Below are 16,876 nucleotides of genomic sequence, written 5' to 3'. Positions count from 1 at the left end.
AGCTACTTTAAGAGACCCCCTCCAGCATGTACCCCATCAGCGGGTGTCAGCCTCTCGCCCTACCTGGGGGCAGCACAGCGGGCACCCCTCCCAGGGGCTGGGATGCGGCGGAGCCCCCGCGGCAGCCCCGGGGGACGGACACACAGGCGGCCGAGCAGGTGGCTGCACTCACTGCCTCTCCCACCTGCTGCCCCGTGCCGAGCTACAATGAACTTGTCAGGCCGTGCTATTGTCACCGAGCACAGATGTCGCTGAGCAGCACCGCCCGCGTCCCGTTTGCCCGGGGGTGCTCCAGCCGCTCGCTGCGAGTCGCTGGTGGAGCCGCTCCTAAGATCATCCTGTCGTTCAGAGGGGATTCGCCTGGGTTTCCTCAGGGCCCATTTCTCTTCCTTTCACCCACCTTCTTCAGCTGTTCCATAACCACTTCTTACTCCACTCTGCAGGATTTTTGAGTCCTTCTTGCCGTGTTTTAGCATGTTTGCTGTTTTCTGTCTTGCCCAGTGGGCAGGTGATTTCACCACGGAGCTGTCCCAGTGCTTACTGTCCAGTGCAACCCCAAAACACTGCACAGTGCACTCCATTTCTGCCCCTCAGCATGAACTTATGCCAAACCATTTCCATTTCTACGGCAATATCTGGCTGCTTGCTCACATACAGCCCCACTGCACTGTGGTTTTATACACAAAAAAGATTTCTTTTCCACCTAAAAGTCCAGCAGAGCCTCATGGCAGAGCTTCCTTCCCACTGCTCCAAGCATCCTGATGTCCCTTCCCTCCCACTGCAGCTCTGAACAGCCATTCCCCAGCTCTCTCCCAGATGTTCCCATCACTTCCACCTCCAGCTTTGCTCTTCTTTTTTACTCCTGGCTCTCTCCCTCCTTCTCAGCTTTCTATGCATGGACAGAGGTCTAGGATATTTCCTTTCACTGACCTTCACCTGCAACTTTCCCACTTACTGCACTTCCATCAGTTCCTGCTCTCCAGCCCCACCACCTTGTGCTCCATTCACCCTGAATCCATCAGAGGTTTCCCACCTCACTCACTGCCACAACCAACAGGGCCAGAGCATACATCACACTTCATGTGCATTTCTACCTCTGCCCCTTAACCCATAGTTAATTTTAAGTGAGAAGAAGGAAGAGTCTTGGCCAGAGAAGAAGAGCAAAGCAACAAACACTACTGAGAAGAGGAGCCAGTGCTAGGGGAGGTGTTCCAGCTGCAGCTGGAAAGCTGCAGACTGGCATGTAAAGAAAGCAAGGTGGCAAAAGTAAACAGAGATGGACAAGACTGAGGCAGGGTCTCTTTGTTTCATCTGAACTAGTGAACAGTGATTTGTGTTGTGCACTTCAACATGGTTTCCTCTGGTTTAGTTCCCACTCACAGAAGTCCCATCTGAGCTGTAGGACCACAAGCCTGGGTCTGACAAAGGGCTGAGAGACTCTGCTCTGTGTGGTAGCATAAGACAACTGCCCTTGCAGACCTCTCTGGGTCTGGCAGGGTGAACAGGGGAAATTAGTTGTCCATGTGAATCTTGAACCGTACAGGAAGATAAAAGTTTGAATGGGGGAACAGGAGATTTGTTCCAGAAGGCTCTCCCTCAGAGCAGTTTGAGAGTCAGTCACACAGACAGTCACAAACTCCATCTAAGAATGTTTTTGAGAAAGTGCCTGTGGTTTCAAAAAGAGTCCTGACATAAGGAAGGGACACAGGCTGCTTTATTTTCCCTGCCTTATTCAGTGTGGCAGTAAAAAGAGGGCAGTGATTTTACTCCAGCCTCTCCATGCAGCAGAACTACATCTTTTCCCCAACGATCACTCGGCAGAGATGGAGACAGAGAAGGTCAACTTCATAAAGATCAATGTAGGAAAGCCACGAGCATGACAAGGCAGAAAAAAGCCCCTAAAATCCTACGGTTTCTACCCTTGATGGTTTAGAGGAGGATCGTGTTTCAGATCTGCAAAAGGTCCTGCAAATGTTTTTATCCTGAACACTTCACTTATTCCAAGTACTCTGAACTATTTCAGCCTAGGAGGAGTGGAAAAGGCTTTTCCCCTGCTTGGGCTCTCTCTCTCTTAGTCTTCTTTTGCCACATGGAACAGTAGCATGAGGCATGTGTGCAGTGGGCTTGATGGTTGTAAAATGGAGTTTCAAAGTGAAACCACTAACCCTGACATGCCAGTTCAGAACTGAAAAGTCTCCTTCCCCACCAGCCCCATGCTCGCCGTTGGCCTCCTGCTGAATAAAGGGGCCAAATTCAAGTTGAAAGCATTCCTGATGAACAGTCTGAGGACAGGAGAACCTTCACAGCCCATGACAATCTGGAAGCAATGCCGGGTACAACAGCTGCTCTGCCGGAGCACCGAAACAGCAAAGCTCCCCAGTGCAATGCGGCAGCCTCAGCAAGCGAGTCCCCGACTGTGCAAACTGCTTTCAGAATCAATTACCCATCTCAGCTTCTCTGGGCAAGATGCAACATCCCACTTTTTTTCCTCTGCAACTCTTCGAAAAGAAGACAGAGCAACATTAGGATGCCATTTGAGCAGTAAAATGCTGAGGGGTCTCTTGGCTCCCGGTGGAGAGCAAACATGCACCTGTGCAGAGAGGAAGGCTGGAAGCAAAGGAAATCTGGGAGCAGAGGGCTAAGCAGCTGCCAAAACTGACCAAAAATAAAGGCTGAGGAGCTGCACAAGACCAGAAAGACCACAAGACCAGGCTGCAACCCGAGAGATGGCAATGTGTGCTGCAGCCAGGAACGGAGAGGCAACATGGAGACAGGATGCCCACAGAAGACATGTCACGAGGAAGAGAAAGAATATTTTAAGAAACTCCAGAAAAAGCATGACCAAGTACTTTGAAATTCTGTTCAGGAGCACAGATCAGGATAATCCATGAAGCAGGATGCAGGACTGCAGCTCCTCTGACAGATTTTTAGATGCCAGAATGAAAACAAGATGAATTACCAATAGGTCTCCACTGTCTGTGAAGGAACCATCTCCTGCACGTCACCCTGCAGATGCACCCACCTGCCTACCCATATGCCAGCCTCAAGGGTACAAAAGACATAAGGAAAGGGACTTGACAAAAAGTCTTAAAGGAGCACTGTTGCCTGCTCCCAGTCTTCTGCTCTGTGACAGTTAAAGCATCCCCATCCTCTCTGCTTCTCCTCTGCCCCCAGAGCCAGAGTTGGGTGCACATTTGGAGGGGACAGGGAAAGAACTGGCATAGAAGAACAGCACAGCCTGGTGCCTTTGCCTGTGGGCTGTAGGCAGGGAGCTTCATCCCAAGCTGCTCCTGGGATACCTTTTGTCCAGAGGTAGAAACATTTTCTGCTGTGACAAAATTCCCTATTTTCCATTTTTCCAAGGGAAGCACAGCTCACGCCATGGCTCATGACCTACCTACCCGCAGCAATGGAGGGAGAGATGCTGCTCCCCCACCCACTCTGGCCTCACATCCCCCTGGCAGGGTGCCAATGTGGCGAGGACCACGGCACACGCTAAGCCCTACGCAGGCAGCCTTGGAGCCCTTGCTCCGTCCCACCACTCCAAGGGAGTTGAAGGATTCTTTAATTATTAACTGCTTTGCTTTGTTTTCCCACTTCACTTGAGAGCATGGGCTCTTTGGAGGCCGAGAGCAGCTTAACAGAGCACTAGCCCTGGTGGGACCAGCCATGGGACTGGCACCAGCCGTACCCACCCGCGGCTGCGTATTCCTTACGGGCTGCTCCCATTACCATTAATGGGAACGACGCGTGCAGACGAACGAGAGACTGTAATGTCTTTGTATTATACCACCAATTAAGTTCTCAGGGTCATGTCCTCAGCTGATGTAAAGTAGATGAGATCCACTGAACTTAATGGATCTTTGCTGATTTACACCAGCTGAAGACCTGGCCCTCTCGCTTGTACTGAAACAGCCAAATCATACCAGCAGTCCTAGTGTTTAACAGCATTGTACTCTAGCCAGGCTTTTCTATCACTCCAGTCCATAAACCACAAGCTTTATTAACTAATAATTAGTCCTTCAGTTAAGTTTCAGGGTCATGTTTTAAGAACTGCTGCCCTTAGGGCAGGTGTGTAGTTTTGAAGAGATCTGAAGGTGTGGGAGAGAAGCCAAAGCGAGGCACTGCCAGGCTGCCCTGAAAATGCAGAGGGTCTTTTCGCAACCAGGTTGGCACCTACTGCCTCATGAAAGTACCTGGGAGTTCAGCACCTTAAATTCAAGCTGAGGCATCACTCTTGCAAACACAGAGTTGAATTTAACTACACAACTTTTAACAAGGCTCACGAGCTGTGCAAAGACGGGCCTGGGTGCAAGTATCTGCCTGAGAAGGGCACAGCGTAAATGCAGGGGATCGTGAAGCTGCAAAGCAGTACCTGCATGCACAGAGCAGTTCTGGCACAGGGCAAGCAGGGTGATTTGGAAGGACAGACTAGTAGTTTCACCCAGGTGTCAAGTATATCCAGAGACAGACAACACACTAGCCTAATTAAGGGGCTAAGCTTGGGAAGAATAGTGGATTGAACTGTAAATAAAATAGTAATTTTCTAATCATAGATTAAAACACAACCTCCCAAACATTAGCTTCAGCAGGTACACAGTTTGCTCCTTTTCTTCCTTCTTTGTCTGGATTGAGTGAAGCACATCAAGTGCCTTTCTGCCACCAGAAGGAATAAAAGCATTGTTGTGTAAAGAACTGGGGAATCATGACAGCCCACCACACAAAGGTTCTCAACGAGGAATGTAATATGGACAGCTCTTACCGAGACGGTTCTTGTGCAATAACTTAAACAGTACAGATTACTACTTGGGGAAATAAAAGACAACATAACTTTGAAACTTGAAAAGCTCTTTCTTCGTTGTAATCAATTGCAATAATCCATGTCAGTGATTTAGATGAAGATCAACTTTACCTTTCTTTGCTGATGACACAAAACTAAGAGCAATAAAAAACTTAAGTGCATTTGCACACAACTAATGGATTGGATGTGGCATGTGCCAATGGAAGTCGGTATGTATAATGCAGCATATACTGGATGCCAAATTAATGGGATCATTTGGGCATTCTGGAACACTTGTGGCATCGAATTTAAGTCATTTAAGGAGCCTGGCAGGGGTTGATGACCTTCCATTTTCAAAGGACTGAAGCAGCCTAGTAACACTGTAGGCAAACCATGGTAATGAATTTTATCCCCTCCATCCAGCTGCTATTTAGTCCAAAGATGAAAGACAATAAAACCAAGAAAATGAGATCGTGCCTGGTGTCCCTAATAAGAAGTATATGAAAATGGACACTCACCTGAACAGGGAGCTGGAGGTTTGGGCATACAGACGATGGACCAGACAGTCCAACCTTCTGCTAAGCTTGAGGACCTTCACCGGGCCACAGGGTTCACACCAATTTATCATGGCACTGCTTCCTATCTGGATTAGTCTCCAAAGGAAGCTGATCACACACGGAGCAAAATGCATCTCACTGCCAACATGTAACATCCAGAACTGCCCGATGGTGCACAGATTTGTTCAAGCAGCTCAGATGTGTGACAGAGCTGGAGATGGGGCAGTTTTCTCCCACATGCCCATTTCCTCCCAGCACACTGCTCCCAAACTCCAGCAAACTGGCCCAAGCTGGGAGGAAGCACAGGTACAGGCACAGGGCTGGTTTTGTGGGACTGGCTGGCACTGGGACAGAAGCAGCTGAGTGTGATCCCTGTGGTCTTGCCACTGGGTAGAGCAGCAGTGAAGGATCCAGCAAATCCCACATGCTGGCAATAGGTCACTGCATCTTCATGTGAAAGTGCGAGATGCTCCACAGTGGAGCAGAAACACTCTCCAGTGGACTCCAGGAACTAAATACTTGCAGGCTCAGGTCAGAACATTCACCAAGGGCCCACACAGCACCCTACAGATACTCCAGATGTTACTGGGAGATCTGTGTGAGTCCACTACTCAGAGGCAGAGTTCACTATTTATTTTAGTTTCTTCTTTTGAAGAATGGCCTAAGGTCTGGGCATGTGAGGGTGTTGGATCCTGCCCCACTCAGCACCCCAGCAAGCTCAGGCCCCGCTCGATGCAGCACAGAGGGTGGACACCCAACATCACCAACACCAAAGTGTCCAGGACTAGGTTCGACAGGGCTTGGAGCAACCTGGTCTAGTGGAAGGTGTGCCTGCCTAGGGCAGGGGGTTGGAACTAGGTGAGCTTTAATGCCCCTTCCAACCCAAACCATTCTGTAGTTCCGTGATCACGGCAGTTCACGGGGCTCAGGCTCCACACTCCCAGTGTTTCCAGCTCTGAGCACATCCTACAAAGGGCACATGGACATTTTTGAATGCACAATGCAGAGATGCCCTTAGGCAGATGTCTCATATTGCCACAATGACCTGGGGAGAATATTTTATTTCTTATCCTTAAATTAAATTCATGGGAGTATATATCTAAATATCACTGCTGCTAACTTAACAGCAGATTTTTAAGACATCTGAAATGCCTAGAAACGCAGAGAGACCCCCTCAAAAAGGAGGAAAAGCACATAGGTGCCAAAATGCCACAAACTGCACTATAGCCCTGCACATCAAAGCTACCTGAGTGCCTCCTGGAGGCAAATTCAGATCCTTAAAAACAAGTGGGCACCAAGTAGAAATATTTATTCTGCTGCTGAGTCAGGAAAAAGTTAGGAGCTTACTGGACTCAAGAGGTTGGGCAAGGGAAACACACAGTATTGAAAGGAAATGCCCCAAATACCTAAACCAAAGGGGGGGTTTATATACCTCCTCCAAAAAATGCCCACCTGCACAGAAGCAAATACATCATCTACCTGGTCCAACTTGCTCAGGCAAGACATAAGGAGATTACTCATCAGCAGTGGGGATGATTTTAGTGCAGAAAGGAAAATTCATAGGTGTGAGCAAGATGTCAACCTCAGTATTATTTATGTCAGCTATAAACAAACTAAATTATGACCTGGCTGAGCAAAACACTTTTGTAAACCAAGGCTTTGAATATTGTGTAGTTTGCATGTTTAACAGGACCAGGCTTTCATCAGAGAGTGGAGGAGAGCTAATAACCCATTGATTTTAAGGCCCATTTAGAAAAGAATTGCCTATACAGATCTGATCACCATGCATTACTTCGTAACATCTAATACCCTGGGCACAAAATAATGCTGAGAGAGGCAAATTGTGGAGCCATTTTTGTCCTGAGAGGGGTTGTGCATGCGGGTGTGGTACAAGAGCTGCTTTGGGCTGGGGCTTAAAGCAAAGTCAGGAGGAGTTCTAAAGAAATGGTCCTGTTCCTCCAGTTATGCCGAGCTCTGCCTCGTTTATCCCCCCACTCAGCTGGGCCCTAGATGGGAAATTACTTACACACATGGTTCAGCAAAGTTTGAAAAGCAAGCTGCCCGAAGTTAAGTTCCATTGCCGATTCAATAGTCCTTAACTCTCATTGCACTTTTCCATCCTTGGTCAACAAACACAAGTTTTTCTGGGCTTAAAACTTCCAAATGGGGGGGAGAGTGAGTACATAGCGTGGGCTTTACAGGGCACAAATGCACAGAGCTGTTTCACTTGCAGATTTGAGACTGCTTCGGAAAGATCATCCAAAAGCTAATCCATTTCATAGCGGCATCAAGAATCAACAGATTAAAACTCAGCTTGATGGGATGTGCAGCATCTTCAGCACTCTCAGACCACATCTCCATCACAAGACTTTCACTGCCTACACTTAAATGACTCCCTGTGAAATAGCCAGGCTGCAATACAGCCGCAGGAGCTGCTGCTGCCCTCACACTGCCTGCACTCCACCGGTCTCATCCTCTGCTGACTGGAGTCTTTTAAGGAGTCTCCCGTGGAGGCAAAGGAGCATTTTGTAATGAGGGGGAGGGTGAAAGAAAAACCATGTTCCCCCACAATTAGCCAGGGCCCATGCTGCAAGAAGGCTGTTTCAGAAGCTGGGAAGTCAAACAGCTGCTCAACTCAAGTTGTCCACCCCACAGCCCACATGCAATATGTGGACAGGTCAATCAACAGGATCAGGACAACAACCAGCCCACCCCCAAAAGGTGTCCTCTCCTCTACAGGGCACTCACATCCTCCTTTATACCAAGGATTACATTCTTTGGTACAAAGAGGCTCAAGCTGGTGGGGTCTAAAGTCCGTGCAAGCCCTCATGGGGATCTCTCTCCATTGACAGACCTTCAGAGATACAGAGCAGGGACCATCAGACAACCCTGTCACACCGGAACCAGGCTGGCAGGGAACACTGCTCTCACCCACAGACAGAAATACTGTGTGTGTATTCCAAATGGTGTTTTCCCGAGGCTCCTGTAAATACTGGATTAGCTGGACAGAGTAATTGGAGGTAGCCCCCACTTCTCTCCCCTCAGCACCACCGCACAGACCAGTTGCCCTGTACTGCCCACACATTCTTGTCTTACAAGATGTGGATGCAAGAGACAGTCTGTCTCACTCATCCTCAGCACAGCTCAAATCCTCGAGAACACCTCCTCGGGAACAAAGACACCAGCAAGCCCAAGGCAGCCCCCACGACGCAAATTCCACTATTTGATGACTCGTCAGACAGCTGAAAGGGAAATTTGTTTCTGGTTTCTGAAGTCCTTTGACAAATTGTGGTGCCCCGAGGCTCAATCCCGCTGCCCGCTGCTGCCCACAGGCAGCAGCGGCGAGGGGACCCCGAGCCCTGCCTGGGCTGTCCCCGCCGAGTTCAGACCCCCATGGCACTGCCGTTCGTAACAGGGCTCTAAGCAGACGGTGCTTTGCGCGAGATCCTCTCCTGCCACGAAGCTCGTTACTGCAGAACGCAGCATCATTTTGCTCTCTGCAAACACGCTGCTCCTGGCTTACAGCAGTTTGGGAAAAACTGCAGGGAAATCAGGAACACATAAGTTAATGGTTACGGGGTGCTCGAACAGTTAAAGAACAACGATGTGTTGAACACAATACAGCTATAGATGTTCGGGGGTACAGGTAGAACACAACACCAATACACACGTGAATATGGGTGGCCGTGTATTCCATCCCCATTCAGAGCTTGACTGTTCCACGTTTTCGCTAACACGCGAGTTTCTCCGGGCTGTTCTGCCTATGACAGCGGGGAGGTTTCTCCCTCTCTGCCCCGCATACACTGCTGATGCCGAGAGGAACGCCGAGGGCCGGCAGCCCTGGCATCGCCGCGCGGCGAGATAACGAAAGGACCAAATGGGACTAGGCTGGGGCTGGGGCAAGGCAGTCGTGGGGCTCTGGTGGGGTCAGTGGAGCGGAGGGCGGAGATCCCCCGCGTCTTGTCGCCCAGTATGGATTTCCCCGTTGTTTTTTTTTTTCCTTCCCTGCCAGAGACTTTCCCTCGATCGGTGTTCCAGCTCAGGCGGCACATCCCGGCTGGTGAACGGCACTAGTCGAGCAGCTGCACGGCCCCAGCACCATCACCCCGCTGTGACTGGATTTGGCCCTGCTGTGGGACCTCCACAGCCTCCCCCCGACGAACCAAACCCCGGCTACGACCGGAGCCAGTGCTCTGGTCCTGCTGAGGAAAGAATTGGTCAAGGAAATATTTGCTCCATCCCTCGCCCTGTGCGGCCGCCCGGCCCTAAACCGCCCTGTGCCGCAGCCGGGCCCGGGCCCGCCGAGCCCAGGAACGGTGTTACACTCCTGCAGCCTCCTGGTGACCGTGGGAGCGGCAGAGCCCCCCCAGTCCTCCACCCGGAAACGCGGCCACGGCCGTGCCGGGTCCTGCCCAGGGCCGGTGGAAACCCGCACGGGCCATGGCTGCTTCCTAAAAATGTCAGTTTTGCAGCTTCCCCCGTGGCTGGAGGCCGGGACACCCGGGCCCGAGAACTACGGGAGGTTGTTCTTAAAAAATCCCCCCGCACCCCGGTGCTGGGAGCGGGCACCGGGAGCTGCGGCCGCCGCCGTCCCGCGGCCGGCGCGGTGAGCGCAGTGAAGGCAGCGAAACGAAAACCGCCGGGCCCCGCCGGCAGGAGCGGCGGGACCGCGGGGCAGAATTACTGGGACCCGGAGGGGCAGAATTACTGGGACCCGGAGGGGCAGAATTACCGGGACCCGGCGGGGCAGAATTACCGGGACCCGGCGGGGCAGAATTACCGGGGCCCGGCGGAGCCGCGGCCCCGCGCCCCTCCCTCCCCTCGCTCCCACGCGGCGTTGCCGACCGTGTCCCAAACCCGGGGCCGCTCCTGGACGCTTCCCCCCAGCACCGGCGGCGCGGGGAGGGACCGGCAGCATCGCGCACCAGCGGCCTGGTCCCGCTCCGAGCCCGCCGGCCGCCCCGGGCCCACTGCCCGGTCCTCTCGCCGCCCCCGTTCCGGCCTCTCACCTCCGTCTCCGCCGCCCACCCCGCAGCGCCCGGCCCGGCGGGCTCTGCTCGGCTCCCCCCGTCGCGGCGGCAGTCAGAGAGCGGAGAGGCGTTTCTAAAGAAAACGTTTATTTACACGTCTCGGCAAGTATAAAGTATTATACATGGTCTGTGTCAACCCCAAATCTTCTTTATTATGAAACATAAGGCGCTTTCTCGAGAGCCGGTGGCGCAGGGAGCAACTGCTGTTTCGGGGCGCTAAAGCTCATCGGCTGGGAAGGTGAGGACAGAACGGCGTGTGGTGCCTGGAAGGAGCCCTTATTACCACGGTGAATAAATTACAGCTGACATTAACTTCACCTGGGACAGATGGGAGCTACCGTTTTTCAGTTTAATAGGGTTTCCTAAGCTAATGAGTCATCACCGGCTCAACCGAGTCCCCTCCGCCAAGTGACAGGGAGGTATTTTTTCTTTACACTATCCTCAGAACAGGAAAAAAAATAGCCTTTTGTTCCAAAGCCAACACAAAATACCTATGTTCAGATTTCGATATAAATAATCGAGGTTTTATATAATTCCATATTAGTAGTGCCCAAAATCTCGATGCATAAATAAATTAAAGTATTAACACTTCTTACAAAAAGTGACATATTTCCCTTCCTAGTGGAACATCGACACAAATATACAAGCGGCTCCGCTCCGCGCCGGCCTCGGGGAAGCGGCTCCGGTCGGTCCCAGTCCCAGCCCCGTGAGCGCCGCTCGCCGCCCCCGCCCCCTGCCCCGTCGGGGGGGAACCGCGGCCCCGGGGCAGGGGGAGCTGCCGGCCGCGCTCCGCGGGCCAGTTCGCTGCGTGCCCGGGCTGCCGGGCTCAAACGAGGGAGGTGACCGGGGGGATCTTGGCACTCTCCTCCTCCCAGGGCTGCAGGTTCTGCAGCGCGAACAGCGACGAGTTGTGCAGGCACAGCGGGTCGGGCTGGATCGACTCGTTCAGCGACTTCTGGAAGGCGTCGTGCTGCAGCTGCAGCATCAGCCGGCTCGCCTGCTGCCGCTCGGCCTCCCGCTCCTCTGCCGTCTGCCGCCTGCCGGGGGACACGCTCAGCCCGCGCCCGGGACCCCGCGGAGAGCGACGGGCCCGGGGCCGCGGGACCCAGGCAGGGCGGCCGGCGCATCCCCCGCGGGCAGCGGGGCCGCGTCCTACCGGGGCCGGGAACACCGGGCGGGCGGCCGCCGCTCGACCGCCAACGGAGCGACTCCGGGAGGCGGGAAGCGCCTGTAAACCCGGTGTTTCACAGCAATACCGTTTCCAAATATTCCCCCGTTTTCTCCCAATATTCCCCCGATTTTTTTCAAATTATTTCCCCGTTTCTTCGAACAATTCCCCCTTTTTTTCGAATAATCCCTCGTTTTTACGAATAATCCCCCGTTTTCAGAATGGGGGACTATAAAAAAGAAAAACATAAAGATAGTAACAATAATAATTACGGTATTAAAATAATAAAAATTTACCCCCAACCGTTCGGCTGCCGGGAGCCGGCTCCGGGGGCGATCCCGGCCAGGCTCGCGGGGCGGCGGGCGGGGGACGGGGCGGCTCCGGGGGCGCGGGACTCACCGCCACTTGGTGCGCCGGTTCTGGAACCAGGTCTTCACCTGGGCGTCCGTCATCTTGAGGGACTTGGCGAGGGCAGCGCGCTCGGCCGAGGCCAGGTACTTCTGCCGATGGAAGCGCTTCTCCAGCTCGCAGATCTGCACCCGGGAGAAGGATGTCCGCGGCTTCTTGCGCTTCGGCGGAGTCCGGTTCTGGTAGGGATGCCCGATCCGCCGGGTCACCGTGAAGGGCGTCAGCGCCGCCGCCGCTGCCCGGGTGGGAAGCACAGGGATCAGCCCCGCGCCCGCACGGTGCCGGCCGCCCCCCCGGGGCCGCCGCTCTGCCCGCCGGCCGCCCGCGCCCCGCCGGCCCCCGAAGGGACCGCGGCTCCCCGGGGTCCCGCTTCCACCTCTCGTCGAAGGGCTGCGGAGGCGAGTGGAGCCCGGCCGCCCCCCGGGGCGCCCCGCGCTATCCACGCCGTGAGGAGAGCGATTTTTCGGCTCGCTCCGAGCGCGGGGGAGGGAAGCATCCAGCGGCCGCCTTTACTTTTATTCTTATTCGCATTACTATAATTATTTCGTTTTACATTTTTTATTGGCCCTTTCGTTGCTTGTCGGGAGCCGGCTCACCCGCTCCGCCCCGGCGCCTTACCTGTGAACCTGTCCTTGACGAAGCGCCTGCTGCTCTCCATCCAGGGGAAGTTGAGGCTGCCCAGACTGGGCACGGCGGGCATGGTCGGGATGGCGCTGGAGATGGGCGGCGGCACGGCCCCGGGGATGGGCCTGTGCGCCGGCACCCGGATCACGCCGGCCGGCGCCAGGCTGAGGTTCACACTGTACGATCCCGAGTCCTCGAAGGGCGCGGCGATGGCCGGGAAGGGGGCCGGCAGGGCCGGGTAGGGCGCGCCGCCGCGGCCGCCGGGGCCGCCCAGGAAGGTCGCGCCGTCGGGGCCCCGCGGGGGCGGCGGCGGCGGCGGCGGCGGGGGAGCGCTGTCCTGCTCGGGGCTGTTGAGGATCTGGTCGATGCCGAAGCTGATGGGCTCGTGCTGGTGCTGGCCCTGCGCGGGCCCCGGCGGGTCCATCCTCGGCGGGTCCATCCTCGGCCGTGGCCGCTCTGGAGGCGCCGCCGCTCGCGCTGCGCTCGCGGCCCCGGACCCGCCGCGACACCAAACTTTGCGGAGCGCGCGGGCGCGCGCGCAGCCCCGTCCCCGCCCGCGCCCGCCGCGCGCCCCGCGCCGCGTGCGCCCCCGCCGCCGCCATTGGCCGCCCCGCCCGCCCCCCGCGCGCCCATTGGCTGCCGCCGCCCCGCACCGGCCGCGCGCGCGGGCGCGGGGGCGCCGTGACATCACAGCGCGCGCGGACAATGGCCCCGCGCGGGGGGGGCCGGGCCGGGCCGCACGTCGGGGGTGCACCGCGACCGCCCCGCACCGGCCGGTGGGCACGCACCGCCCACGGCCCCGCACCGCACCGCCCACGGCCCCGGTCCGGCCCTGAACCGCGCACCGCCCCGCACCGACCACGGCCCCGCACCGACCGCGGCCCTGCAGTGCGCAGCGCCCCGCACAGCACTGACCACGGCCCCGCACCGCCCGACGGCTCCGCACCGCCCGACGGGCCCGGCTCAGCCCCGGCCTGACGGAGCCGCGACCCCCCGACGGTCCGCTCCGCGCTGCCCGCCCGAGGCGACCCTGCGCAGCAGGACTCGGTCCCGGCCCCCTGAGGCTGCCCGGGCCCGCCGGGCCACGCCAGGCGCCCGCCCCAACGGCAGCGCGGAGCGGCGGGACGAGGCGGTGCCTGGGGCCGGGTCGGGTGTCGCCCGAAGCCTTGCAGGGGTAGATTCCGTTTAGGCTTAATTTGTGGAGCCCGGCGCGGGCGCCGAGCGCGTTTGCAGCCGGTCCCTGACGGCGGAACGGGACTCAAGGCGTTAACAATTAAATAACGCTCAGTGCATTTACTTAGTTCCCTCTTATAAAGGGAAATGAAAACAGGGAATAGAATTTCCCTGTTAATAGAATGTAATGGCATTTGATCAGCACCTGGCAGACCGAGCCCGGGATGCCGGAGCGGTGACAGGAAGGACTTGATTAGTTTTTAAACCTTAGGATTCAATTACCGCAACGCTCCGAATCGTTTCAGCGGCAGCGAGCGGGACCGACCTGCCGGGCACTGCTTGGAGCCCGCCCGCGGCCGGTGGCACTTGCGGGCCGCGCTCCCCGCGGCTCTTCCCCCGCGGCAGAAGCGGGTCGGGGGTGCCTTTTCCGTGCGCCCCCTGCCTCCCCTGCCCCGCACAGGGCTGGGGGTCCGGCCCGGCGCCGCCCCCGACGGGGCCCGGCGGCCGCAGCGAAACTGCCGCGGCAGTTTCCCGGGCAGTGGCGGAGGCTCGTCCCTGCCCGAGGCCGTCGAGGAGCCTTCCCCGGCTCCCGACATCGAGGGACACGAGCCCCACCCCGCCCGGCGGTCATTAACACGGCTATTAAACGCCCAGCCCCCCGGGGGAACCGCCCGCTGCCACCCCCGGCCCCGGGCAGCCTAATCGGATTGTCCCCGCTCGGTGCGAGCGGAGCCGCCGCTCCCCGGAGCGGAGCTAATCGGATTGAGGCGATCCCGCAAGCTGGTGCGGGGCCGCACAGCCCCAACGGAGCTGCCGCGGGCGCCCGGCCCTCGGGGCCCCGCTCCGGACGGCCCGGCGGGGCGAGCGGGAGGTGGCGGGAGGGGGCAGAGGGGAAAAGGAGCAGGGGAAAAGGTAAAAAAAAAAAAAAAAAAAAAAAAAGGCAATCCGTGGAGGCTAAATAAATAAAGAAAAAAATAAAGTGCCACCCAGTCCTGGATCAGGGCAGGCTTTGTTAGAGAAAATTGCAGCTCGATCTGCATAATGGGAGCTCGGGCTGCCCAAGGCGATCTTTTTATTGCGTGTGTGTCTGCTGTTATCAATTTTGTGAACGATTTCACAGGGAGCCTGGCAGACTTGAGCTGGAATAATATGCAAAGATGAGCTTTGAATAATGAATGATGTGCTTTTAAACCAATTCCAAAGTGTCTGTGATAGTACAATATGAAAAGGGGTGGTAAGTAATAGTATATTTAAAAGGCGCTAGTATGTTTTTATTACTATATTTAAAAAGATATCTATATTATTTTTGTGAAATGGATAATATATCACAGAGTCTTTGATAATCAGCTAAACAATACATTTTTCTTTGGGAAAACTCTCCTGGTTTTACACAGTTAAATATAGAGTATCAGCGTACAGCTCTGTAACGCTCAGCTACCTTATTAAATATTAACGCTATTTTAATATTAGCTTTTAAATTTAATATGTTGACGTTCTGCAGTTTTACTTTAATTATGTTTTATAATTAATAACCCCGGACGTATGGTATCCTTAAATGCAGCTCTCCCGCAGCCGCTTCGTCTTCCTCGCCCCTCCGCGGGCTGGGGGCGCGCAGAGCCCCGCACAGAGCCCCGCACAGAGCCCCGCACAGAGCCCCGCACAGAGCCCCGCACAGAGCCCCGCACGGCACCGCTTTCTACCCAAAATCCGCTTCCGCTTTGCCAAATGCCGCGGTCTCTGGCTCTTTGCCGGGCTCCGCTCCCTCCCTCCCGGCCCCCACCCGGAGCGAGCGGATCTGCGGCCCCGGCGGCGCGACCTGGGCCGGAGCCGGGTCCCCGGGTCCTCCTGGCACGGCGCGGTGCTGCGACCCCCAGCAGGGCCAGAGGCCCGCGGGGTGACTGTGGCGTGGAGATAGGCGTGCCCGCCCAAACCTCGGCCACTCTGTGCCATCGGGGAGCCGGACCCAATTAAGGGCTGGCCTGGCCGGGCCCGGGGAGGCAGCAGAACGCCCGGGCAGGTGCAGCTCCCCATCGCAGGGGTGCAGCTGAATGTAAGGAACCCCACACTCAGCTGGGCTCTGGCCAGGCCCCAGACATGCATAGCAAAGTGTGGCATAGCATAGCCTGGCCTCGGCATGGCACGGCATGACATGGCATTACCTTTGTATGGAGTGACACGGAATGGCACAGTACAGCATGGCCTTTGCGTGGCACAGTGTGGCACAGCATGCCAGGAAACCAGCCTGTGAGTGCCACCTGAGCACCGGCTGCGGGTGCGTCTGGCCCAGCACAGGGGGCCGGGCAGCTGCAGCACTCATGGGATGGTGTCTGGTTGGGAGGGGGTGAGCCATGCAGCAGGAGGAGGCTGGGAAGGGAGGGTGCTGGGAATGTGTGGGAAGGCTGCTGTGGAGCGAGAGGGGGCATTGTCAGTCCTTTAAAACTCTGCATATTGTACAAACATTAACTGAGATGTGGTGCTGAGCCCATGGTGCTGGCAGAGAGAAGCTCCATGCAGCCCCACTGCCAGGCTGGGGCATGGCTCCTTTGGCCTGTCAGGGAGCATGGCTGAGTCACTGAGGCTGACCGGGGCCAGAGAGCACTGCTCCAGCCACCTGTGAAGGCATGGGGGGACATAGTTAAGCAGGGGAAAAAAGTAACTAGTGCTGTGTAAGAGGACTGACCACCTCCCTGGCACCAGTGGGCAGAAGAGTTTCCCCTCCAGTTTGTCACTGGGAGTCACTGGGGACAGAGGTGCAGCATCTGTCTCACTCCTCCCTGAAACCCAGATTTTCTCCCAGGCCTGACTGCCATGGAGGGGATATGGAGGGGGATGTGCTGCAGCCTGCCACAGCCACCATGTTTGGTTGTGGTGCACACACACACTCCTCAGCCCCAGGAATGTCTTTGGGCTCAAAACACGGAGGACCCTGTAGGGAGGGCGTCCTTGTAGGACCATGTCCTCAAAGGACCCATATCCTTGCAGAATTCTTCAATGTGCCTGGCAGTGCCCAATGCCACCGTTTGGCTTTTAAAGTGCTTCCTGTAGGATGAGCTAATAAAAACACGTGATAGACACTGCTAATCACCCTCTGTGCCCACCCACCACGGCTGCTTGTGCACGGGCTGTGAGGCTGTGC

The 16,876-nt window shown here is 56.1% G+C and overlaps 1 protein-coding gene across 1 annotated transcript; it reads right to left on the bottom strand.

Moving 5' to 3' along the window:
• Positions 1–10,437: 10,437 nt before the first annotated feature.
• Positions 10,438–13,041, bottom strand: TLX3 (T cell leukemia homeobox 3). The gene is made up of 3 exons (XM_027740820.2): positions 12,562–13,041; positions 11,935–12,178; positions 10,438–11,404 (listed from the first exon to the last, which is right to left on the bottom strand). Exons 1-3 carry the CDS (start codon positions 13,004–13,006, stop codon positions 11,194–11,196), a joined length of 900 nt encoding a protein of 299 aa, XP_027596621.1. The 5' UTR covers positions 13,007–13,041; the 3' UTR covers positions 10,438–11,193.
• Between the last annotated feature and the right edge of the window lie 3,835 nt (positions 13,042–16,876).

Source organism: Pipra filicauda, unplaced genomic scaffold (genome assembly GCF_003945595.2).
Source record: "Pipra filicauda isolate LSUMZ 115617 unplaced genomic scaffold, ASM394559v2 scaffold373_size706493_pilon, whole genome shotgun sequence".
NCBI lineage: Eukaryota > Metazoa > Chordata > Aves > Passeriformes > Pipridae > Pipra > Pipra filicauda.
This window is presented reverse-complemented; position numbering and strand designations above follow the sequence as displayed.